General features: G+C 36.2%; 2 protein-coding genes across 5 annotated transcripts in view; both read right to left on the bottom strand.

Annotated features, from left to right (window-relative positions):
- LOC105131036 (protein CHROMATIN REMODELING 5-like) overlaps nucleotides 1–23,980 on the bottom strand; it is a 38,331-nt gene extending 14,351 nt beyond the window's left edge. The window contains exons 1-31 of one of the 4 annotated variants that reach the window (XR_843349.1): nucleotides 23,700–23,980; nucleotides 21,997–22,822; nucleotides 21,779–21,849; nucleotides 21,000–21,437; nucleotides 19,345–19,569; nucleotides 19,097–19,180; nucleotides 18,216–18,275; nucleotides 18,004–18,107; nucleotides 17,716–17,767; nucleotides 17,546–17,609; nucleotides 17,079–17,172; nucleotides 16,898–16,985; nucleotides 16,577–16,711; nucleotides 15,158–15,349; nucleotides 14,986–15,053; nucleotides 14,298–14,391; nucleotides 14,073–14,197; nucleotides 13,918–13,981; nucleotides 13,509–13,721; nucleotides 12,719–12,961; nucleotides 12,470–12,580; nucleotides 12,217–12,303; nucleotides 11,839–12,021; nucleotides 11,345–11,425; nucleotides 10,957–11,202; nucleotides 9,899–10,054; nucleotides 9,602–9,779; nucleotides 9,331–9,512; nucleotides 8,264–8,617; nucleotides 8,087–8,180; nucleotides 7,217–7,983 (exon numbers count right to left, since the gene is read on the bottom strand). Coding sequence is in view for 3 of the 4 variants with exons in the window: in XM_011033800.1 (XP_011032102.1) it covers nucleotides 7,499–7,983; nucleotides 8,087–8,180; nucleotides 8,264–8,617; nucleotides 9,331–9,512; nucleotides 9,602–9,779; nucleotides 9,899–10,054; nucleotides 10,957–11,202; nucleotides 11,345–11,425; nucleotides 11,839–12,021; nucleotides 12,217–12,303; nucleotides 12,470–12,580; nucleotides 12,719–12,961; nucleotides 13,509–13,721; nucleotides 13,918–13,981; nucleotides 14,073–14,197; nucleotides 14,298–14,391; nucleotides 14,986–15,053; nucleotides 15,158–15,349; nucleotides 16,577–16,711; nucleotides 16,898–16,985; nucleotides 17,079–17,172; nucleotides 17,546–17,609; nucleotides 17,716–17,767; nucleotides 18,004–18,107; nucleotides 18,216–18,275; nucleotides 19,097–19,180; nucleotides 19,345–19,569; nucleotides 21,000–21,437; nucleotides 21,779–21,849; nucleotides 21,997–22,705 (5,280 nt within the window). In the remaining variant the exon portion in view is untranslated. Of the gene's footprint in view, nucleotides 1–6,974; nucleotides 7,984–8,086; nucleotides 8,181–8,263; nucleotides 8,618–9,330; nucleotides 9,513–9,601; nucleotides 9,780–9,898; nucleotides 10,055–10,956; nucleotides 11,203–11,344; nucleotides 11,426–11,838; nucleotides 12,022–12,216; nucleotides 12,304–12,469; nucleotides 12,581–12,718; nucleotides 12,962–13,508; nucleotides 13,722–13,917; nucleotides 13,982–14,072; nucleotides 14,198–14,297; nucleotides 14,392–14,985; nucleotides 15,054–15,157; nucleotides 15,350–16,576; nucleotides 16,712–16,897; nucleotides 16,986–17,078; nucleotides 17,173–17,545; nucleotides 17,610–17,715; nucleotides 17,768–18,003; nucleotides 18,108–18,215; nucleotides 18,276–19,096; nucleotides 19,181–19,344; nucleotides 19,570–20,999; nucleotides 21,438–21,778; nucleotides 21,850–21,996; nucleotides 22,823–23,602 lie in introns of those variants that run through there. The other 3 variants (XM_011033800.1, XM_011033799.1, XM_011033801.1) reach the window with 3 other exon arrangements.
- Nucleotides 383–5,354, bottom strand: LOC105131035 (serine--glyoxylate aminotransferase-like). The gene is made up of 6 exons (XM_011033798.1): nucleotides 5,103–5,354; nucleotides 3,525–3,737; nucleotides 3,013–3,297; nucleotides 1,815–2,181; nucleotides 1,493–1,703; nucleotides 383–717 (listed from the first exon to the last, which is right to left on the bottom strand). Exons 2-6 carry the CDS (start codon nucleotides 3,727–3,729, stop codon nucleotides 580–582), a joined length of 1,206 nt encoding a protein of 401 aa, XP_011032100.1. The 5' UTR covers nucleotides 3,730–3,737; nucleotides 5,103–5,354; the 3' UTR covers nucleotides 383–579.
- Nucleotides 23,981–25,403: the final 1,423 nt, after the last annotated feature.

Genomic DNA, 25,403 nt, shown 5'->3' with positions numbered 1-25,403 from the left:
TCAATCCAAATATCAGATGAAGATTTGGTCGATGAGGTATATCTGATGCCAAGAGAATTGAGAGTTATACGAGGAGCAAACACTAGTGCCAAAAAGAGTGGGACTGCGAAGAATGAAAACTGGCAGACCAGCCTCAATCAAGAAACTATAGACATGTGAGGTAAGTTTTTCTCCAAGCAGCATCTTCAGCACTCAGCATCCATGAAACTTCAAGTAATGCTAGCATTACAAGGCCTAGCATAACATATGCTTTGGTATCCAGTGATAGCTCTTATAACCACAGTACACGGAACAATTTAATTCCGACGAGTACTGATCTTATTCTTATCTGCATTAGAAATCACCTGTCTTGTTGATGAATTATGAGATAAGACATTGACTGTTAAAAGTGCTACAAAAAAGAAAACTAGGCTGGATTTGAAGGTGTTTCAAATACATTATCTTGTAAAAGGCAAAGATTTACATAAAGAGACCTCGGGAGCCTCAAAATAGTACGGGCACAAGAAGGAAAACATTCATACATCAGTGTTTCTGGAAGCGAATGACAGAAAAAGAATAATTACATTGATGGTATTTCAATCAAACCCTGGAAGCGATAAGAGGGGTATTATTCTGCAGATAAGCACAAGCAGCTGCTACTCCACTTCCCAACTTAACTGGGTAACCCACATCCTTGAGTATCATCTCCACTCCAGCAAGGCAGCCCAACAATTGCAGCTGAGAAAAGAAATTGCATGCAGAAAAGGAATCAGGCAGGGCTCCAATTAAATATGACTGTTATGGTAAGTTATATTTTCCTAGTCATTAACTTGAAAGGAAGTGACAAGGAGAGGAAATATTACAGAAAATGCTTACGTTTGACAGATCATGTTACATGAGAAGAGAATGAGGGTCTGTTTAAGGAATATGGACCCATTTGGCAGAGTTATGACTGTCTTAACACTAACAGGCTAGCACGACTGGTCATAGTTATAAAAGCTTAAAGTTGCAGTAGTCGAACATTTTTGCTGGAAACTACAGCTAGTTAATCCATTATATTGTGATCAGAGTTTAAGAGTTATCCAAAGAAGCTTTGAAGTTTAGAAAGTAGAAGGATTTTCAAATCCTCGGTTTGGGTCCTTAGACATTATGACTCAAGAATACGAGTCCTTAGACATTCCAAATAAGTCTCTCTGCCCACAATTACCAGGTCAAAATGCTGATAGGTAACAAATTGTAATGACTTCTTACCCTTAATTTTATTATTTTTCTCCTCGATGCATGACTAACGAATACATTCACACAGGCAAATTGTTTCATGATTCTTTAATGCAATTTGAAGGACAGTTTTTAATTTAATATACACTCTTGTGGATTATTTGTGTGCTACTGTCAGCAGTGTCTTCATGTACTCAAGTATCCTTCTTGGATTTATTCTTAAGATGGTGTTTCTGAATGATGTTTAATGAATCACTACATGCACATGTCAAAGTATATGAGAAATGAAGGTTACCTCGTTCAGGTTGCCGAGATGCCCTATTCTGAAAACCTTGCCGGCTACTTTGTTAAGGCCCAAACCTAAGCTTAAGTTGTATCTTTTCCATCCCCTCCTAACAATTTCTGCACTATCAATGTATGGGGGAACAAGAACTGCAGTCACTGTGTCACTGAACCATTCCTCCTTCTGAGTACAGTTCTTCAAACCCCATGCCTCCACAGCAAGCCTACATTTTAAAATTCAAGGAGTCATGAATTGTGCATCTGTCAGACAATTCAATGATTGAGATAACTTTCTGAAATAATTAAAAGGAAAACATGAAAGAAAAGGGAGTAACCTTGTTGCTTTTCCCAGACGAGCATGCCTTTCAAACACATTCTCAAGCCCTTCCGCAAAAAGGAGATCCAGTGCTGCTCTAAGTCCATACAACAATTGGATGGAAGGAGTGTATGGCCAAAATGTTCCGAGGTTGTAGAACTTCAAATAGTCCTTCCAGTCAAAGAAGACTCTAACCGATTTTGCAGTTTTAGATGCCTCGATAGCTTTAGGGCTTGCACACACAATACCCATCCCGGTAGGAAGAGAAAGAGCCTTTTGAGAGCCAGTTAAAGCCACATCTACTCCCCATTCATCCATACGGAAATCAAGGGCACAAATGGAGGACACTCCATCAACAAGGACGAGAGCTGGATGGCTGTAGTCATCTGAGAATCATTGAAAAACACGAGATCCATCTTACGTGATCAAGATTAAAATTAAACGATGAAAGAACTGAATTATAATATCCGAAGTCACAGAATTAGAGAAAAGCTGAATGCTGGAGCAGCTCTATGTTGTTTGTCAAATAAAGCATATAAGCTAATCTAACAATCCAAAAAATTAAAAGCTTAGAACCGATCATTTCCAATAAATGGGTGAGGAAGGCTATATTTTCCACGTAATTTGCACCGCATAAGTCCCACTTCCACCCTAAAAAATCCACCACAAAGTACACTGGTATGCTTCACTCCAGCATTTTAAACTCCATTGATTTATAAATGCTATGAAAAGCTTCTATTAAAGCATTTATTAGGGATAGGTAAAAGAAGCACTACATCAATGGAGCAGATGTGCAAATAAGACTTAGAATCAACCCTCTGTAAGAGGTACTATTTTGCACAGTGAATAACCTTCAGGGAACCAACATCGAGCTTGGAGATCAGCGGACACCGCTTTCGAGTTTCAACCCAAAACTCTCGAGTAGTTAGGGATCTTTCTCTGTATATAGGTGCCTCAGTCGGTCCCCAGGCAACTGATGCAGGCGTAGCTTTCATGTTCCAGAAGTTAGACAAACATAAAAGGTCAACGACTGTAATAGGATCATATGCTGAAGTCAATGCACATTTTAACTAGTTTATGCTGAAAAAAGATCCTTGATTTTCTTTGGAGAAACATCTAAGCAAGTAATATAACCGATTAAGGACTATTAGCATACATAGGCACTTTATTATTGCTGCTAAGGTTTGCCACTGACAAGCACTAGCATATACACTTACCAAGTATTTTTCTAACTTTAGCCAAGTTGTTGGTAACTCCAGTTGCTGTCTCATTGTGAACAATGCAAACAGCCTTAATGGTATGCGCAGTATCTTCCGCAAGTTTTGAGGCCAGGATGTCAAGGTTGGCACCTTGACCCCAGTCACTCTCTACAACATCAACATTGAAACCAAGGCGTTGTTGCTGATCAATCCAGAGCAAACTGAATTGGCCTATCAAGAAAGACACAGTTCGATCTCCAGGAGACAATGTGTTGGTAAGTGCACTTTCCCATGCACCAGTGCCTGAACCAAAATAGCAACGTCAGCTAACACAAACTACTATTAACTGAAATATACAAAAATATATGTCTCCAATAAGATGGCATAAGTTAGCAAACACTTCTAAAATTCTTACGACATACTGGCATCCAAGAAGCCTAAAGCATTTCACTGTATTTGGATTTGTGCTCCAGATGAATTACAAACATTTTAGAATTTAAGACCTGGTCAGATGACTGCTGCAACAGTACCTGTGGTTGGGATGAGAAATGGAATTCCTGAGGTAGTCTTGAAAATCTTCTTCACGTCCTCAAGAAGAGTTTTTGTCATGGCTGGAACTGCTGGTGAACGGTAATCCTCATTGTTCCTATTCATTGCCCGAATGACTGGTTCCGGGATGTTAACCGGCCCTGGAACAAACAGATGATTCCTTCCTGGTCCATAAAAGTAGTCCATCTTCCCCCCTGCAGAATACCACCAACAAACTATATTCATCAAAACACCTTAGCTAGAAAATCATAGTGCAGAAATCAGTGTTCACAACCTTCTTCGGAAAAAATCATGTAGGTTTATGTACTTTACTAAATTCTTAAATCAGGAAAACATTATATGTCCAACTACACTGCCTAGGAATTTTTGTGCCAGCACACGATGGTAAGAAATCAAGCTGAATTTCATTTTACATAGTTTCATTTGGACAATTCATGCAGTGCTGTTGTATTCAAAATAGGCATAACCCAATACAGAATACCACATACAACTAGATTTTGAATGAAAAAGAACCAAAAACTTAAATTGCAGTTGCAAGAGCTTTGGTATGAAAGAAAGAAAAATGTAGGAAGGCTGGAAGCTATATATAGTTTACTGGAAGAATCCGTGTTAGTTTGTTGAAAGCTGTAATTCTGCCCTTCACTCTCAGAATTTACAACTCCTTTTCCTTTCCTTTTTTGTTTTATCTTCCTTTCCTTTTCTTTAAAAAAAAAACAACAAAACTCAAGCTTTTTCCGAGAATTATTGGACATCAATAGTCACCTCAGCCCTAGTCAACCTTGTTGTATAGGGTTCATTTGAAGGCATGTTAGGTCTTAATACAGGAACTGTCTTCTAATTGCCTAAATCTCCACCATTCATCCTATGATTTAACCTTAAGACACCCGAGTAAAATCTTAAAGTTTAAACCATTCAGCTATCTCCTTGGGACATCACCGTGAATTTTTATCAGTCGCTTATTTTCTATCATTAATTAAAAATTGGCACTACATAAAATCTAAAAGATAATACGGCCTTAATTATATGTTTTGTCTACCCTTAGTTTCTCTGCTTCAAATACAAAATTTAAAACTTCTTCAACTATAGTTCTATAAGGAGTGAATAATACATTTATAATAATGTATAGAAAGGATATCAACACCATGCCTTTTCTCCCTGGTAAAAAAGAAGTTTATATATAGGAAAGTAAAGCATGCTGCGCACGTAATGATCAAGGAAACCAGAAACAGTTGATATCAATGTATTCATGCCATCACATCTTATAAGAAATTATGAAAATCATGCCAGTGTATAAATAATCCTGGTAAACCAACCCTTTGCAACTCCTTAAAGCAGAAGAACGAAAACAAGATTGAAAGCAGTAACAAGGTCGGTGTATTTCAGTATTTGTGTGGTCGTGTCAGTGTCTAACAAACCATCAAAACAAGACCACACCTCTGATAAGAGCAGAAGATGAACTAAGATATATAGATAGATATACAACAAGTACACACACACAAAAAAGAAAAGAAAAGAAAAGATGAGAGTAACAGTAGAAAGAGTTGTCAGGTATAAATTACCTGCTGTGATGAGTTTTGATCAAAAGTGTGTCTCTGCCTCTCCTTTTCTTTTTCCTGGTTCTGTGGCAGCGTTAGGGGATGAGTGCCTGTAGTGAAAAAGAAGCTAAAGAGGAGAATTCAGTTTAATAAGAGGGCGGGAGAGCCAATCAATGTCCCAAGTGGGGTCCTCCTTTCACTTACGTGGCAGATAAGAGTGAACCTATTGGAATCCTGCGGCTAAGAATGACTGCCATGGCCAACATTCTTGGCCTGCATCTGATTTCCACTAACGACAGCTACCATGTTCTTGTTGAGGGTTTTTCTTTTTCTTTATTTGCATATTTGTCCTTGTATTTTGCTATCTTTCAATTCTAGCTCTCAAGGTATTTGCTCAAGTGAAGTAAAATATTTGGAATTAAACGTTCAAAAATAGGTGTAGTCTTTGTTGTGTTATCATGGCAAGGGCATGAGGGAAATATATTTCTTTAATTGGTGGACACAAAACAAATTGCAAGACATCAGGGACTGAACAAAATTAATGGATTATCCATTCTCTTCTTCTTCTTTTCAAAAATAAAATAAGAGAAGAAGAAGAATACCTCCCTTGTTTTGGCACCACCTGCATAGTTTTTGGAAGCAGGTAGTATGAGGTTGAGAAAGCAATGTGAGAGATAAAGTGATAAAGTGCTATCAACCACGCTTCACTTGTGGGAATCAAGGCCACACAGCACCTTTTAATCTTGTCTCTTTACTTCCTTCTCATAATTTTTGTTTCCATCTCCTATCTTGCTTGATATTTTCATATGGGTATAGGATAATTTTTGTTTCTATCTCCTATTTTGCTTGATATTTTTATATGGGTATAGAAGTGTTTGGAAATGTAATTGTTTTTTAATTATAAATATATTAAAATAATATTTTTTATTTTTTAAAAAATATTTTTGATATAGCACATCAAAATTATTTAAAAACATTAAAAAATTATTAATTTAAAGAAAAAACAAAATCAATTCAATTTTTTTCAAAATCAATTTTAATTTAATAATTATTTCTTTAATTTTTTGACGTCTACCGTGAACGATATGATATGTTGGGTATTATTTTGGCCTCTCGTCTTCTACAAATTTCTAACCACAAAAGGTAGGATTATGTTATTTGAAGCGCCAAAAAATAAAAAGACATGCCCAGAAGTTTTATATACTCTTCGTGATTATCAGTACTAATAACTACAATTGTCCTCCAGACATGAGGGCTCTTCTTTGACAAGCTACAGGGATTAATGTCAAATCGCAGCTAACCAAAAAACAAAGCCTGCTCTAGCAGGAATCATGTTATTAGCCTCCTACACTTCTCCCTTTTGATGGGAGATTCATGGAGCTTTGGGAAAAACCTAGCATCCACATATTCAATTAAAAAGTCAATCAGCATAGCATACGAGGCCATTGCACTGGACATACAACACACATCCAAAAAATACACACCCAGGCCAGGGGATAAATATACAGGGACATGAGAAAACTCAAAACCTAAAAGCATCTGAAACCCTTTGCATAAGTAGCATCAATAGCATGCAAGGACAGAGCGCTTCCTGTCACAATCCTCATATACCTAAGTGTATATCTTTGATAATTGATCCATTGCTAAAGCAGATTCATTTTTCCGCATTACCAAAGTGAGCGTCCTTAGTAATTCATGCTGATTAAGAAATAGCTCACCACATCAAATAGCGGAAAGCAGATAAAACAATAAATCAGACATCCCCGTAACACCACCACCACGACCTACAGTAACAATTAGAGTAGAGCTGAATCAGTGTAGAAACAGATAACTATAATACATGCCATGTCCAGAAGCGAAGCAGCTTATCATCATGCGCCAAGGACAGAACACAACTACTAATAACATATTGACATGTTTTATTAGTGTCTCGAGAGGAACAATAAGGTTCAGAATAATGAAAAGCTGAAACTGTATTGGTAAAAGGGAATCAAAATTATTCAAAACTGATAATGTACACTTCTCTCAAGGCATAATACATGTAATATGTTCCGCTCATTTATGTATATTTTAAATTGAATGAAATTCTAATATTTCTTTCACTAACTCCACTATATACGTAAAACCAATTACCCAACTCAAAAAATTGCAACAAGACCACATCCATCCTTCTCATGTTAATTAATTTTGGCCATCCCTCCAGGCACCTTTTGTACATTTACGCAAATTCCCCATCCAACGGATATTTCAGATCTGCCAGAAAGAAACCAAGTAGGAATTGGCACCTTATTACTCTGATGTCGAAAAGAATTCCACAGTATAGCTAATGACTGAAGCAGTGATGGACCATGGGAAAGCCATGGGGCTTACGCCCTCAATCAGTTGCTCTCCTTCCCTCGAGCACTAGACTACTTTATACCTTATGTAAAATTTTGTTTTGGAGTAAAACCAGTTTGCCGCACTCGGTAAGGTCTCTCAAAAAAAGGCCTGTTATCAGGTGGTCCTGCCCCAAGAATCCCCAATGAGTTAGGGTTGGATAAGCGGGTGCCTGATGGTCTTTGTAAGGGGGGTTGAAATTGGGGTTGAATATCAGCTTCAGCTCTTCTGCGTCGTTTCCATGCTTCAAATTTCCCTGCATCATGACCTCTGTTTATTGGTTCTGACATTGCATAGGCACTCTCATTTTTATATCCAATTTGCCGCTCAAAATTCCTAGAAAGGGGAGGAAAATTGTTGGGATCGCTGTCTTTGTCAAGAGAACCATATGCAGCACCATTGGCATGAGAGGGTCCAGCACTTGCATCTTCCTCCTGCTCCTGTTTAAGTTTCGAATAAATCTGACGAAGTTTCTCGCCAGATAAATTTGAAAAAGTAGAAACATAATTCCATAATCGCATTGTCATCCCTGGGAAAACATTGATTTAAATGAAAAGAAGCAGCAGAGAACACCAAAAGTAAATAAAAAAGAGGAGATAACTTGAACATGTATAGGATGGAGAAACACATACTATCCTGTTTATAACGCTCTTCCTCATTTTCTAAGACAATCTGGTCTATTCTCCGTCCAATAAGCTGTAAATAGTTTCGAATTTTCAAAAGCACCTGCAAGAAAAGGTTGAACATAAACTTCTAGCATCCAAAAAATATCACTACACAACGGCCTATCAGATCAAAAGATGCTGTACCTTTTCCTTTGGAAGGTCAGCGCTGGTAGTCTGCAACTTGTTAAGACGTTTCAGGGTTTTAATTTCATCAAACATGACTTCTTCACACCATTCCATCCATTTTACTTCCTTAAACTGTTCACATAATTCCTCATTGTCTGACATCTCACCCTCCTCTTTTACTAACTGTTCAACTCTCTGTGGTCTCTGAGGCCTATTCTTGCTCATTTGTACACTAACCATTACAGACCCAGGCTTCGCTTTCTTGCCCCTGTCCCGCGAAACAGAGATGTTCAGAAGATTCTCTCTCCCCTTCTTGGAGGCCTTCCGACCCCCTTTAGCATTTGCTTTCTTTCCACCAATTGCTGCAAGTTCCTGATTGTAAAGGTGCTAGTTATCATCACATAAAATCCACCTCACTTCAATGCAAATTATCAATACACAAAATTCACCACACTTCCAAATTAGATATACAACAGAACTATAACGAACAATTAAAAAAAGGCAAGCATGCAAGTTCCTGATTGAAAAAAGAAGTGCTCGTTATCAGTACATAAAACCCACCTCACTTCAATGCAAATTAGATATGCAACAGAACAGTAACGAACAATTAAAAAACAGGCAAGCACTTACAGAATTACTGCCATCTGATACAAGAATATCAGAGGCAACGGATGATGAAACTTCGAGAGATAATCTCGCACAATTTTGACAGTCAAACTGGGAAGCTTGTTAAATTAATATACTTGTGTCTTCTGTGACAATTGTTTAAATGGTAACATGGAGTTTAGCAATACACATCGCACACAACTAAAATGGGAAACAAAAATTTGCAAGGGTAGCTGAAAATATCAAGACTTAAGATTGCACAATTTTGGCTGTTAAACTAGGAAGCTAACTTAATTAATATACTTGTGTCTGTTGTGGCAATAGTTTAAATGGTAACTGGAGTTTAACAATATAAATATATCATACATGCATGATGGAGACAAAGCTTTGCAAAAGTTACAGCAAGAGACTGGATGAAAGCATAAAGAAAGCCCTGTTTTCCAGTTTTGGCATTTCCTGCTTTCCAAATGATAGCTTACCATCTCCAGAAGTGCATTAGCACGATCCTTCAAATTTGGAGCACGTGGTAAAAAGGTCTCATGATGCTGGAGTTCTGCTGGAGCAATCTTCCTCGAAAGGCCAAGCCTTTCATCTAACCGTATCTTCTCCCAATTGCCAAATCCATGGTAGTGTATTCCCAGAAGCAATCTCGCATCATCAACTAAGGAAAATACCATGATCAATCAGCTAAAGGAAACAAGTCAATTATTATCCTCTAAGATAATGATACAAAAGATGGGAAATGCATACTCTGATTCCAGCCACAACCCTTGGACCAGTTTGAAGGCTTCAGGTACATCAACACTCGAAACTGTGCTATGGGATTTTCATAGCGACTAATTCGCTTTGCGAGTAGCTGAAGTTCTTGCACACGGCTCAATAGATCATTTGCCTTCACGGGGACACCAAAAAAATCCAACAAAGGACCCTAAAGAAAATCCCATTTGAAATTGTTGAGTCAGAAAAGGCAATTATGGTATTCGACCACAAACATATTTATGAAATGCAGCACCTACAAAAATATACACATGGCAAGAATAACCAAACCTTTGGGTCCAGATTTCCAACTTCAACCGCTTCTCTACAACCATCAACCAAAGTATCAAAAAGCTCTATCTGTGCATCAGGTGGAGCTGCCGCAACTGTTCCACCAACCTCCTCAGCTATCAAGTTTATTTGGTTCAAGTTCCCAAACTTAATCACCTAATTTAAAAAAAAATAAAGAGAAAATCCAAACTTTAGCCAAGCATGGCTAGTAGAAACATCTTCTAATTAAAATGAAAACAAAAAAAGGGAAGAAAAAAGGCTGTCTTATAAACTTCCACAATGCCAGAAGCACTCTAAGCTTGGCCAGTTCTCACATTTAACCAGTTTAATCAGCACGGCACTTCCACATATTGCACAAATTGGACAAATTATCAAAGATCTTCCAAGTAATGAGAAAAGGGAAAGAAGTTACAGGGCTCATATTTCCTTCCAGGTACCAATATAAAAATTTCATTGAACTAATAATTGTTTATCAATACTTTTGTTCCCACTAAACTATCAATTAAAAATGAATTTTGGTGGAGTCTTATCAGGAATAAGAATATTTCCTGCTGTCATCAAGCAGCTGGAGTTGGATTCTCCAAAATTTGACGGAATTGAAAGAATCCACGTTTCTCAGATCCTATTTTCAGGTTAACAATATTGCTATTACATTCAATTAGATTAGTCGCAGAAAAGTAAAAATTTGCAAAAGAGTGTATGACAATGGCAGAACAGATACACAAGAAAACTGATTTTGACTAGTTAAATTTGTCTTGCAGGTATAGAAAGAAAAATAGGAAAAAATAAACAATATCCAACCAACAAATTCGCAGAACAAGAGCAAGGAGAAGGTTAAGAACCAATCCCCACATTAAGAAAAGATGAATGCACTGATTATATAATATGAATTAAATTAAAAAACTCGTGAAGTTAAGGAATCTGAAAACATGTGTTTTTTTTCCTCAACATTTCCAACAAGAGAAAAGATGTAGATATACAAAGTTCTAGACTGTCTAAAAAGGATTTGTTTTCACTTTTAACAATCTTGAAAATTGAAAGATAAATTTGAAGCATACCACACGAGAAAAGCGTAAAGCATCTCTCTTAGGCAGATTTCCATGAGACCATTCTCTCACTTGGGAGGATGCTCCCTCGATCATTGGTGCTAAGGGGGCAGAATAATCAGCTTTTCGACGCTTCTGCACTCTCTCCTGTGGTTCAGGTGGCTCAGAACCTTTCTTTTTCCGTTTGTTACTTCTCCAAGGTTGATTATCCTCTGCATAACTCTTAGTATTTCTTGCAGCACGAGGAGCTAAAGCATCCTAAAGGGAGAAAACAAATATCACACAAATAAAAATATGATAATTACAAAAGAAATGAAACAAACATCACTAGTCATTCAAAAAACATGTCAAGCTGTTATCTATAAAATCTTATATCAAATTCAACAAAAGAGATGCATACCTCAGCTTCAGCTACAGCATCGGGTTTTATCCAGCGACTCCAGAAACTCCCATCATCTTCGGCACAACAAAAATTTGCAACCTGGATATAATCCAAGAATAAAATAATCAGCAAACTTAATTGTGAAAGAATCAATAAATATGACAACACATCCCCCCATGCCAACCACAAGAGGGGAAATAGATTTGTCTTTTGTGCATTTTCTCTCTTCCTCCAACTTATAACCATCATTTTCTTTTTCCCAAGCACCAGGTTATCAGACCCAATAATAAACACTATTTACTTTAAGTCAATTTAATTCAAAATTGATACGGTGTTGCAAACCTTGACACAATTTTATAAACTCATAAAAGAGCGTAGTCATTTAAGATTTTAGACCTTCAAAACTACCCTAATGTAAATGAAGCAGCAGAACCTGGATACAATCAAAACAGAAAAGGTACAGAAATAAGCAATGGAATTCCAACATAGAAAATAATGAATTATTTACTTGCCTTAAAAGCACCTAACAATTCTTTCCCTTGCTCTCCCCCAGCTTCCTTCTCCTCCACTTTCTCTGCTCTTTCAAGAATTTCATCAATATCCATACTTAAGAGTCTTTTCTTGGTTTCTTCATCGTTTCTGTCCTCTTTAAAGAGTTCCTCAGCCCCAAATCTTAAAATTGCTGAGAGCTCATTCTGCAATTAAGGTGAAAAAAAGTGTAAGTGCAATAGTTCTACGGGACAATAGTACAGCAACTAACAGAATGTTAGAATGCCACAATAATCATACGTACAAGAATTCAGCCTACAATTGAATACCCATATTTAGGATTAGAAACATTGAACAGCACCAACAAAAAAACATGAATTATGGTTTGATTATGTTCTTACTTTATCAAAATAACTCCCTTTTTTTGTTTCTTTCTTTTCCAATCTACCCTCTGCATTTAGTTTTTGGATCACCAAATGGTCGAGAACCTATAAAGAGCAAATTTGACAAAAAAAGTTACTATTATACAACATAACAGAAAGTCGACATATTAGATGTGAGTATCATGTGTGGATACTATTATATGCAAATGAACATGACTGTTAGGATGAAAGAAATGAAGTGCACTGATAGAAATCGACTCCAAGAATCTACCATCTTCTTCTTAGCTCTCTCTAGGATATCTTCCTCAACGCTTTTGCTTGTCACAAATCTATAGATGTTAACAACTTCTTGCTGCCCAATTCTATGAGCTCTGCTCATTGCCTGATAAATCATCAAACAATTAAGCAACATTTGTTTCCTCTAAACTAAATAATTCAATTGATAGAAACGAAGATCCATGATGGTAGTAGAGAGACTAAAAAAACATGGAGTGAAACAAGTTTTCATTCTGCTTATAACCTGTAGGTCATTTTGAGGATTCCAGTCTGAATCAAATATTATAACTGTGTCAGCAGTTGCAAGATTGATGCCTAACCCACCAGCCCGAGTTGAAAGAAGGAAGCAGAAATCATCACTACCAGGTGCATTGAAATGTTCCATTGCCTGGTGACGCAACTCCGCCTTTGTGCTACCATCAAGCCTTTGAAATTGGAACCCTCTGAGTGACATGTATTGAGCTATTATATCCAACATTCTGACCATCTGCAGCAGTTGACCAATGCCACAATTCATTTGTCATTTAACATGCTTGTATACCTTTTAAGGTAAAATACATTGATTCAAATAATATATCCAAGACCAAGTTTTTCAAATGGTCACAGCAACCTGCTAAAAATTCAGCAAGGTGTCAGTTGAGGCTAGTACTCAGTGTTTGATTCAATTGAGAGGTATAACGGAATTTTAGAAAGTGGAAATGAAGATGCATCATCAGTTCCCAAGTAGACCGCCACGGTACTTGGAAAATGCCTAATCAATTGCGTACATCCACTAAACAAATGATGAGTTTCCATATCCAATCCAAATTTGACTACATGGGCAATAAATCATGAATACCAAGAAAATGCACCCTACAAACCATCGTTTACCCTCATTACAGTTAATCAGCCTATCCACATTTCCCTACGAGACTGAGCCAGAATTGAAGAGATCATAAAATCATTTATAGCTTTGAAGGGATACCTAAGTAATTTACGGTCAGAAAGCATATCTATGCAAGGAGAATAACAACAAAAAAGCTAATGAAATAAACCTGGGAGAAAATAAGGACACGATGTTTTGTCTCGTGCAATCTAACAAGTAGCTTGTCAAGAATAACCAGCTTTCCACTGCTTAAGATAATCCTCTCCAGTTTACTGCTATCATTAGTACTGATGTCCCCGCCATAACCATGATCTGCACTTTCAAATAGGAAAGGATGATTGCAGCATTTCTTCAACTCTACCACAATATTCAGAAGTGAAACCTGAAAACATAAAACAACTAATATTATCAGTTTTCAACACAGTAAAAAACAACGTACAGCTTCAATCACTTCTAATCCATAAACGAAGTGCCTCTAATGTTTGACTCAAAATTCAGTGATGTCACCAATAGCTGTTAGAATTACTTTCCAAGCCTAGAGTTCTAATAATATTCATGATTTCATCGCAGACACTAACCTGATTGCCACGAACTCCTTTGTTCAGGTCATGGAAGTTACGTTCCAAAATCCATTTATAGTATCTAAACATATGCAAAAATCAAAAATTACAAAAGCTGTCAAAAAATAATCCAGAAGAACATCACTTTATCACAAATGGAAAACATCACTCACTGTTTCTGGAGAGGAGACATTTCAACCCTCAGAATGCGCTCTATTTTGGGAGGCAAGGATTTCTCCACATCCTTGATAACTCTTCTGAGAATGTGAGGCCTCAATTCCATGTGAAGATTAGCGAGCTACAAAAAACCATAGAAACTTAAATTGACTAAGTGTAGAAAAATATGTGTTTGTGTGTGCCAACTGTGAAGAAAAAGCAAATACAACAGTGTAATGTACCTCATTTTCATTAAATGAGCTAAGATTCTTATAATTGTGAACAAAATCATCCTTACTCCTGAACTTGTCAGGATCAAGAAAATGAAGCAGAGCCCTAGCACATTTTGAGAAGAAACAAAAATCAATTAAACCAGGCAAAAAAAAGAGGTCTGCAGCAACTGAGGGAGAAAACACTAGAGAGGAAAAATTAACCAAAAAAGGGAAAAAATCAACAATGAACTTTCTTTGAACAAAACAGAGCAATGAAGACAGCTCTCATGTAATGCTGGCTTGCAAGCCAATCAGCAGAACCAACATGCCAATGACCTCCTAATGAATTCCATTTTCAAACTATGTGCAAAAAAAAAGATTTGACCAACATAAAAATACCATAACTAGTATCAGCAATTTTCCCCAGACAGAGGGTGCTTATTTTCACGCATGTTTAATAATGTGCCAAAACAAATAGTTAAATGAAAGAAAATACCAAAACAAGCGAACAGAACATGTGATTGCACCAGCAGCTCTTATCTGAAGAGTTGGTAAGATAAGGACTGTATTTAAAAAACAGAGTCTATGCTATAAACAGTTTCCTAAACTTTACAGGCCTTCATAGTTATTGTATCTGGGGGGTAAGTTTGGCACAGGATAATTCCTGAAGTTTGAATGCAAGAACAATAACAGTGAGTTAGAGGAAATGAATAAAAACCATAGCTCTTCCACGCTGTTCTGCAATGGAGTGCCAGTAATTAGCAATTTGTTCTTGGTGCTAAATTCCTGCAGGAAAAAGAGAATGAATTATCCAAATAACAACTAAATCAACCAATCACAGCATACATACAAAATACCGAGCACCAAAATTAATTGTAAAGTGCCATTACCAAAAGAGTTGTGTACAACTGCGCTTCACTGTTCTTTAACCTATGAGCTTCATCAACCATTAAATAATTCCACTTAATCTTGGACAGAACAGCCTTGTCCTTCAGAACAACTTCATATGTGGTCAACAGAGCACTGAATTTTATAGGCTGGCCAACTCTCTTATCATTGTAAAATTCATATTGCTGACAAACCTGAAACCAAGGCTCAAACATGAATAAACACAACAAAAAATGCTATAATGAAACAAAAAAAAAACGATAACCTACAATTGAAAGTAACACCTTGCAACATGAGTTAAAAGAACATAACAAATATTGACAGGGTGAAAACCAAAATCCTTTTCTATCTGGGTCTTTTTCCCTACCATCCCATTTGTTTCAAGACTCGGCTTATTTTAAGACAACAGGTTAGATTTTTAACCATGCCAGTGTAGCCAAAAAAACCTTGTCTAAGAAGGCAACATGGGAAAGGAATCCCAACTCCCTATCTCATCACGGCAAGTGTTTCACAGACAACAAAAACTAATCTACAATGGGTGCTAGAGAATGCCACCACAATGCATGATTTTTCTAGTTCGTGAAAGAAAATGTTTGATTAACCAGATCATGAAGCACAGCTGTGGGCCTGTTTGGGATTGTGGTAGCGATTGCGGTTGAAAGTGTTTTTAGCTTAGAAATGCATCAAGATAATGTCTTTTCATTTTTAAAAAAATTACTTTTGATATCAGCGCATCAAAACGATCCAAAAACACTAAAAAAATATTAATTTTAAGCAAAAAAATTCAATTTTTCTGCAAACGCAGTCCAACCCGTGTTTCCAAACAGGCCCTAAATCAGGGCTTTTGAGCTTTCCCACTCATTCCCCATATCAAGATTTTTTGGATGCCTGAGCTTTAATAACATGGACTGCTTGATAAGCAGCAATTGTTTTTAAAGAAGAAAGTATCTAGAGAGAAAAAAAGTACAGTACAGAGCTGGAGAACAAGACATCCCTCTAAGAAATAAGCATAGATAATCTAGATCGAAGTGATAAATATTCCAATCTCTTTTAGCATTCCCTAGAGAATTGACCCTAAAAGGACCTGCTGCTTAACATCAAAAGCCAAGAAATTAAACTAACTTTCAGGTTTTAAGACTTTGATGACTTCTGGAACTTTGGTCACATTCTTCTAGTTTTTAATTTACAAGCACTGACAACAATAAAACCAGTACTTTGTGCAATCTTTGCACCTTCCTGCAGTTATAATTGACAGAATCTCACATGATCGATAGTAATATAACTATAAATTGGACAAATATTATGATTTTAAGATCCGAGAAACTAATTTGAATTGCACAAAACAATTAAAGACCAGATGCCGGTATAAAGAAGGAATTAAATAAATAGATTTATCTCAAAGACATGAAAAAACGACTAACCTCTCGACTAGCACGAGTACCAACATATACAATAACATTCATATCAGGAAGCCACTTTCTAAATTCTTTAGCCCAGTTAGACAAAGTTGATAAGGGTACAACAACAAGAAATGGCCCGGAGATCTGCTGAGCATTCTGCAGAGTGAGAAAATATGGAAGTTTCGTAACATGATCAGCTAACATGGTTTAAAAATATTTTAAAAAAATTATTTAATGCAATTAGAAGGGATCCCAAGAATAAAACAATTGGAAAAAAAATACAGGAATAAAAAAATAATTAAACAAATTCCTTGGGTTGTTCAGGAAAAGAAAGGGTTTTACCTGCAAAAAACCAAGCATGGAAACTGACTGAACTGTTTTTCCGAGACCCATCTCATCAGCTAAAATGACATTTGTATCATTTCTCCAACTAAGAATGCAAGTGACTAATTAGGAAATGTACCAATGACATTAGGTTTCAAGTTAGTCAACAATTTTCCCTTCAAGCAAAAGATAACCATACCTGTTAACTAGAAAATTCAAACCCTCAAGCTGGTAGTCACGAAGCTTTCCTCCTCTCAACCATTCAGGCTGTTCATCAAGTTTCCTCAAACTTGCTAAGAGAAAAGAAGAAAAAAAACGCACATGCATTTAAACTTGTTTGCACCATATCACACTAAACATCATGCAAAGAATTTCTGGCGCCCGCGTAAGTTTTTTTTTAATTTAAATAAAGAGTTATGCTAGCAAAAATTGGAATTAGAAGTTGGAAGAAAACAAAAGGATATTTGACTATTATAACAAAAAAAACTGCCTACAATTTGCTGCTAGGACAGTAACTTAAAGCAGCTAAGCGAAAACAATCCTCAGTTTTCAGAGCAGAACTTGATCTTTTAAAATTACAATGCCACTCATTTTGCAGGTCGTAATTATCCAACTTTTCATCTGACACACAGTCCCAAAAAACACTAGCTACACCGAGTCACAGACCTTTTCCTTTCTTGCGCTGTAGATCCACCATTTTCCCCTGTACAGCAATTGCAGCCTCACGTGCCTGCAAAAGAAATGGTAGCTACAAATGAGTGCTGCTTCATTCATGTCATTTGCAAAACCATAATTTTCTAAGAAAAATGTAGACCAAAAACACAAATTATCCAGACCTTGTACTCGTCAATAGCATCTTGTGCAAAAGCAATATCTACATCCTTTTCCCTGCACCACACATCATTGCCTATTAAGTAGCAGAGCAACTCTCACAAACACCAATGCATGCATCACTACTTCATCAGTGGATATCTAGAGGCTAGGCTAATTTCACATGTATGTTGTTGAATCCCATAAGCCAGGAGATATGACCATGTCTAGGATGTGATTATCAATAACAAAAGCTACATAAGAATTTCAGAAGTACCACCAAAAAATCACAAGACTGGTATAGTTTAGAATACCAGGTTGCTTCAGCATAAGATAGTCCTCGCCACTTGACAAAATACTCCGGCACAACATCACCAGAGCTATCTTTAGTAATTCGATCAGCAATAATTCTCTCCACCTACACAAACATATGAGCAACTAACAAGAATTGGAGAGTGACAAGAAGATTTGTGGAATAGTGTACGGAAAAAACTGGTGACTTATAAAACAATGCTGCAAGACAAACCTGACTATTTTGCTTGATTAGATCCAAATCCATTTCCTTGCTCACGTCATTGACCTCAATCTGATAGATAAAAACCAAACATTTGAGGATAAACTAAACCATCCCAAATAACCAATTTGCCATGCAGGTTTCTTTTGTATTGAAGTAAAATATGTAAAACCAGAAAATAAAGGAATAAAATATGGAAGGAGCAGTTCCATGAATTAAAATGCAAATACTGTTTTCCCAAAATTAAAAATTCAAGAATTTCTAGTTAAGAAACAGAAAATGCACCTTCAGCAACGGCAAACCAATTTGAAAAACTTAGATCCAAGATTAAAGGAAAGGGTAAATTCTTTCTGAATTTAAATTTATGAAAGACAAAAAAACAAAGGCACATAAATTACCATTCAGTATATTTTGGTTAGAATTCAGTATTTTGTCATCCTGTAAGAACTAACCAGCTTATTCACAATGTAAGAAAAGATAAAAAAAGATCAAATATTTCTTCCAGTTATAAGTGCCCCTCAAATATCATCACACCAGTGTTGGACTTGCCAAACCGTCTTGACAAAATGATCACCTGATTTTCAGGAAACAAGGCAACTAAATGCCAACTGTATAACCGATTCAGTCTGGATCCTTAGAAATAATGATCTAGAACAGCATGTGAAATTACTGAGCCACAGAAGCTATTTCATTGTTATAGAAAAAAAAAAAATCTGTGCATTTCTCGTAATTACAGGTATCTCACATTCAGATCAGGCAACAGATGTAAATTATCATTGAGTGTTTTCATATCATATCAAAACATGCACACCCCAGCATCTCTTTCTCCTCTCTGATATTATTAAGAAAAGAAAACTTCAAAACCCTTTTAACTTGTAAAGCAAAAGGAATACCTCCTCGCGTGTAAATGATCTCCTGTACCTCACATCTTCCATCACTTTTTTAGTGTAGTTCAGTACCTTCTTAAAACCACTTAGCTGGTGACACAACAGCAGACAATGTAAACAACAGGTCCAGGGGGGGGGGGGGGGGAGGAAAATTTTCAAAGCAGAATAAATAAATTAAACTTAAACCAAAAAATGCATTTGATTATTAGAGCTTAAATTGCATGCATAAGAAACAGAAATAAAAGCAATTATACATTTTGTAAGTCAGAAAATGATTTCCATTGGCAGTGCATATGTGACTGGCCTTTCCACTTTATCAAGAACTCCATTTCTTTCCAATCAGGAGCAGAATCAAACAGGTGGCTTAAGAGAATAGGTGCTGTTGATCTATTGTTCCTCATTGCATCTTCAGCCATGCCCCTTGGCTGATGCCACAGTACCCTTTCAATGGAGTCACCATCTTCTTCTTCAACTTCATCCTATTTTGGAGAAGGCAAACAAAATAAAGAATAACAATAGCATACCAAAACTTGTTGACGCAATGACAGAATCCATTAAAGCACGGAAGCCTGTGAAATTTTTAATATTCAATTCCAAAGTACAACCACAATTGCCAAAACAATAAAAATAACATGAAGAAATATCCGAAGTAGAAACAAGTACATATAAAACTATAGCTAGAAGATCAGGAGTTCTGGTTCCAATGATTCCCGGTCATCATTCACCTTTCCCAAAAAAATAATTTTTGACGAGCCTATTTGGGTATGGTACCCAAAAAAATAATTTTTGACGGGCCTATTTGGGTATGGTAGAGGTTGCTTTTCGAAATGTTTTTTGCTTTAAAATGCATCAAAATAATGCCTTTTCTTTTTAATTTTTGGAGAAGGCAAACAAAAGAAAGAATAACAATAGCATACCAAAAACTTGTTGGGGTAATGAGAGAATCCATTAAAGCACCGAAGCTTGTGAAATTTTTAACATTCAAATCCAAAATACAACAACAATTGCCAAAACAATAAAAATAACATAAAGAAATATCCGAAGTAGAAACAAGTACATATAATACTACAACTAGAAGATAAGGACTTCAAGTTCAAATGATTCCCGGTCATCATTCACCTTTCCCAAAAAAATAATTTTTGACAAACCTTGTCTTGTGATAGAAGTTGATTTTCAAAATGTCTTTCGCTTGGAAATGCATCAAAATAATGTTTTTTTATTTTTTTTAAAATTCACTTTTGGTATCAGCACATCAAAACAACCTGAAAGCACCAAAAGAAAGAATTTTAAGCTAAAAAAATCATTTTTTCAAAAGTATGGTTCAACCGCAATGCTAAACAAGTCCCTAAAATCCTCAAACTATAACACTAGGATCAATTTAACCTCATTGATAGGATTTTGGCCAAAAAACTTAAATATAAAATATTTTGCTATACATAGAAACGCATGGATTCTACAAGAATTTCCTAGTGCAAATGTCCCCTAGAGAGCATACATTATTTTAAGAGTTTGTCCACTTAAAAATCACACAAACACGGCAAACCCAGCTTGCTGGCTAGGGCAGGAAAAAGAGAGGCCTAATAACAAAAAAACACACATGTAAATACAAAGTTTTTTTGAGTTAAAAAAAATTACTTTCACTTTCTAGGGAGTTCCTGGAAAACTTGCAAGAACTCATGCAACTTCAATTTTAAGAACTTGATGAAAAGAAATATAAGAAGCAAACTTACAACATATATACATATGTATTTATATGGATCAAAACAAGCAGAAAAACTCATACATGCAAGCCCTAATCTATAAGATGATATTTCTAACCAAAACAACTATATCGTAAGATTTTTCATCCATGTAAAAAAAAACAAACGAAGCCTTGCAACGTCGTAAATTATAGTATGATAAACTGCACCTTTTGGGTATTCTTCTTTTTCCCTTCACCAATCTCTTCGCTTTCATCACTTTCAACATATGACACCTTACGAACTGACCTACTAGAAGTGCGAACCTCATTGTTTCTTCCACCAATATTTGTTGACATTGTGGACCGAGCATTAGATTTGCGGAGATGATCACCTCTTTGAGTCATGTTCTTGAAATCTTTGTCGCTATCAGAATCCTCTGCCGAATACTCATCCTCTTCAAATGATGTTTTCCCTCTCTTTTGTCGACCGGAAGCACGTAATGATGTGTGCTCTCTGGCAGATTTTGTATTACATCCACCTTTACTCTGTTGCCTACCCTTAGGTTTTTTTGTGTAATACGAATCATCATCATCTTCATCATTTGAGATAACCCAATCATCACTGTTAACTTCTTCATCAGAATCTTCACTCTCCCCGTCTTTATCCTGGTTTTGGTGAAAAAGCACTTCTTCAGGGTAAAAAGAATAGGTGTGCAATATTGGTATGAACTTTATTATCTGAATCCACAGGCTCTTCTTGTCATGCCTTGCAGCATGCATAAAAATGTAAGTGTGCCACATTATAAAAATAAGGCAATAAACTAAGAGAAGAATGTAAGGATAATACAAATCAAAGAACAATAAATTGGACTAAAGAACAGCAGATTGAAATAAAACATCATGAAAATTGCCCTGACAAGACTAGTGATAAACCCACGTGCTGTGCGAAATGCGAAGGCAATGAACCATACTTCAAATAACAACTATGAAAGTGCATCGACAATAACCTTGCCCCCCATGTGACCACTCAAGGCGCCATAATCAGGGTCAAAATCTGCATCATCAGGATCATCTTCTGCTAGCAATATCACAAAAAATTCAGCTCCAACATTAAATAGTAAAAGAAATTACCAACTACTAAATAAAATCCAAGCATCTCATAACTTGTTTTAGTGAAAATGGTATTGAAACCTAATAGAATATGCAACAATAACAACGAAATTACCATCTTCGTCTTCTTCCTCATTATCACCATCACCATCATTAGTGTCGTCATCATAACCTTCACTATTGTGCAAACCTCTAGACCTCCTCCTGGACACATTATTCTTGATTGGTACAGGCTTTGATTGCAACCTAGAGCTCAAATCAACGGGTTGGCCAAACCCCCTACAACGCATCGAGTCACTTTGATCCTCCCCGTCCTGCTCATAGTATTCATCAGACAACATCTCATCTGCTGGGACATCAGAATGGCCTTTCCCACCCCTACCTACTTCTTTTCGTCCCTCTTCATCTTCCGATTCTAATCTACCATCCCTTCCATTTGATACATTATCTTCTGACCCTTCTGCATTTCTATCCTCTGACTTGGAATCCTGCCTGGAATCGGATGCCCCAGGAGTAGCCATGGGTTGACAGTCCTTCCAAAAACTGGAACCCCATTTTCCAGCCACATTTCTCCTGCCAGAAACTTGCAACTCTGAATTACTCACACCAGCACAATTGTCAGCAGCTACATCACTCTGCAACCTACCTGCAGCATCTGGTTCACTTTCATATAGCGCATCCGTGTTCATATCCAGTTCTCTTTCACTAGAATTCACATCTACATCCTCATTGCCTAACCTTCTACCTGTACCCTGACCTTGCACTTTTCCTTCTAGGACACTCTGTGATACTGCTTCAGTTGTATAGTTCCTGCAAAAAGCCATCCTCTCACATGGAATTTCAAATGTAATTATTTCCTGCCTTTCCCTATCTGAAATGCTTGCTGTGAATACAATGCTGCAGGTAACTTTTCTGTTGTCTCTTACAATCTCCCTTAAGGCCTGGAAACAATAGAAACCAATAATTAATTAAAATCAACATACAAATAATAAAAACTAAAATTGCGCTTCACAAAGGTGTTAGCAAAAAACACGCTATGAGAGAAAAAATTGTCTTCAAAAAGAAGAGTTTAACTTTTAACCCCATACTCTTCACTGTATTAGCTAGTAAAAAACAAAACCCAAAATTGTAAAAGAATAAATTTCTTTATGAAGTGAAGACCATCGGGTTCTTTTCAGATAGCCGACATCTGAGTAATCAAATCTTGATAATAAAACCTCGTTCATTCCACAATACATTCACTAACTAGGACTGAAGAAGATTCTGATCACAATTTAAACTGGCAATTGATGGTATTCAAACACTACAAACTAAAATCGGAAAAAAAAACACTTGACTTAAACCAAAACCAATGGAAAAAGACTAAAGACAATCAGAAACAAGTTCCTAAGAGTTCAGATGATACTAGAAATGAAAGAATTATCAGAGCAGGCTCATTACAATCAGAAACAATCAGAAACAATCAGAAACCGAAGCGAAATAATCACTAAACCCACTAACAAACAAACAAAAGATGAAAACAAGTCAAATAAAGCAAACTATAGATCCATGAGTGAAGCCGCAAAATCAAATGACTTCACACTTAAACCTCCAATTTAGAAACCCTAAAACGATCAAGAAACCCTAAATTCGAAATCGGAAACGTTGAATTCACATTAGTAAACATCAAAAAGAGAAAATCGAGCCGAAAATTGCAGCCTATTATTAAACAAGAAGCTAGCCTCAGTAAATGAAGAACCAAACTGATTTATCTAGCTAATTAGGTCAAGATACTTTTAAAAAAAACAGGAGAGGTTCCGCAGTATAATATCGGGGCACCTTACAAATCGCCGGCGACCAATGAGTTTGAAAATAAAAAAAAAACGGTGTCGTTTGGGATGTTTCGGTTTAAATGTTAACGGGTATGGATTTTTTAGTATAGGCGGCGGTTGTTGCTAAGATGCGCCAATGTTAAGAACGGTTCCCGATTGAAAGGAAGACGGCGAGTCGGTTTTGGGATTGATCGTCGATTGGTGTCCGTGAGAAAAAGGAGAGAAAGATACCCACAATGTGTTCGTTTTTTTTTCTAGAGAGAGAAAGTTAAAGATTTGTTTCTTGTGTTTTTTTTTTTTTGGTTGTGAGAGGCCGAGAGGGAGAGCAGAAATAAAAAATAATAATAATTGATTTCGGTTTTGGAGCTTTTTATTTATTTTGGAGAAAAAAACGTGTTTATAGTTAAAAAATATAAAAAAATAAATCTCTCTTAGTTTTGTGTATTTTAAAGCCAATGGCATGAGCCCACCTGGCGATTAATCGGACGGTAAGCGTGAGACGAGTTCTCAGGAGTGGTGTCCGCTGCTTTCAATTTCGAGGGTTGAAAAAATAAATGCAAAATGGGGGTTGAGCACTTGAGCTGAGTGAAGGAAAATGCCCTTGCCGAGTTTTTCTTGCCCTCCAGTACGTGGATGACAACAGGCTGAAAAAAACATGGAGAACTTTAATTTTGTAGATATTGAATCAATGTTACTATTAAAGTTGATATTTAATATTATAGAAAATAATTTTTTATTAAAAATATAAAGAGTACGTGATAAAAAGTGATAAAAAATAGAACAAAATTAAAAATATATTAAAAAGCTCAATACACATATTATTGTTTATATAAATACAAAACACTATAAATTAGAATAATATAATAGTAGTCGAGCTCTTGATATAAAAAATTGCAAGAGCAATGAAAAAGATAAAGGGTTGTCTTTATCATTGAGGTTGCATTAAAGAAATAATTAGAGAGAAAATAATTAGTATAATTTTTGATGAAATTTTAGGGCATGGAGATCAGGCACCTGGTGGTGACACTACCCACTCAAAGATACCTAACACTGAGATTGCCTGGCCCTTGCGCGAGATAGACTCGAGCGCCACATGACACATGAATTGTGTGGGGTCGACCCGAGTGCCACTTGCACTTGAATCTTGGTAAAAGATTTGATTGGCTACAACAGCTCCACCGCCACCTGGCACTTGGATAACTTCAATACAAGGGGCAAACCCAAGCATCACCTAGCACTTGGATCTTGGCAAATAATCCTATTATTTATAGTAGACCCACCACCACATTATGCACAGGCAGCCCAAGTGCCATGTGGCGCTTCTCATTGTCATTATAAAATTATTACTTATAATAAAAATAGTATTATTTATATCACAACAAACTAATAATAATATTTTTAGTATTCAAACTATTAATTATAAATAAAATAATAATATTTATAGCACAAACAATACCATTTTTTAATACAAATATTTTAAATTTTAATAACAATAATAATATTTTTTAATACATATACTATTCATAAATAAATTTATTTTTGATATTAATACTTTTAATTATAATGCTTGGGTCTGGGTGCGTCCACGTCCACCCCCAAGTTGAGTTTGGATACGTTTGTGCAAAATCACATGTGTTAATATAATAATGTGTGTTATAAATATTATTTTTTCTCTTATAATTCAAAATATTCATATCAAAAATAACATTAT

Source organism: Populus euphratica, unplaced genomic scaffold (genome assembly GCF_000495115.2).
Source record: "Populus euphratica unplaced genomic scaffold, PopEup_1.0 scaffold76.1, whole genome shotgun sequence".
Taxonomy (NCBI): Eukaryota; Viridiplantae; Streptophyta; class Magnoliopsida; order Malpighiales; family Salicaceae; genus Populus; species Populus euphratica.
This window is presented reverse-complemented; position numbering and strand designations above follow the sequence as displayed.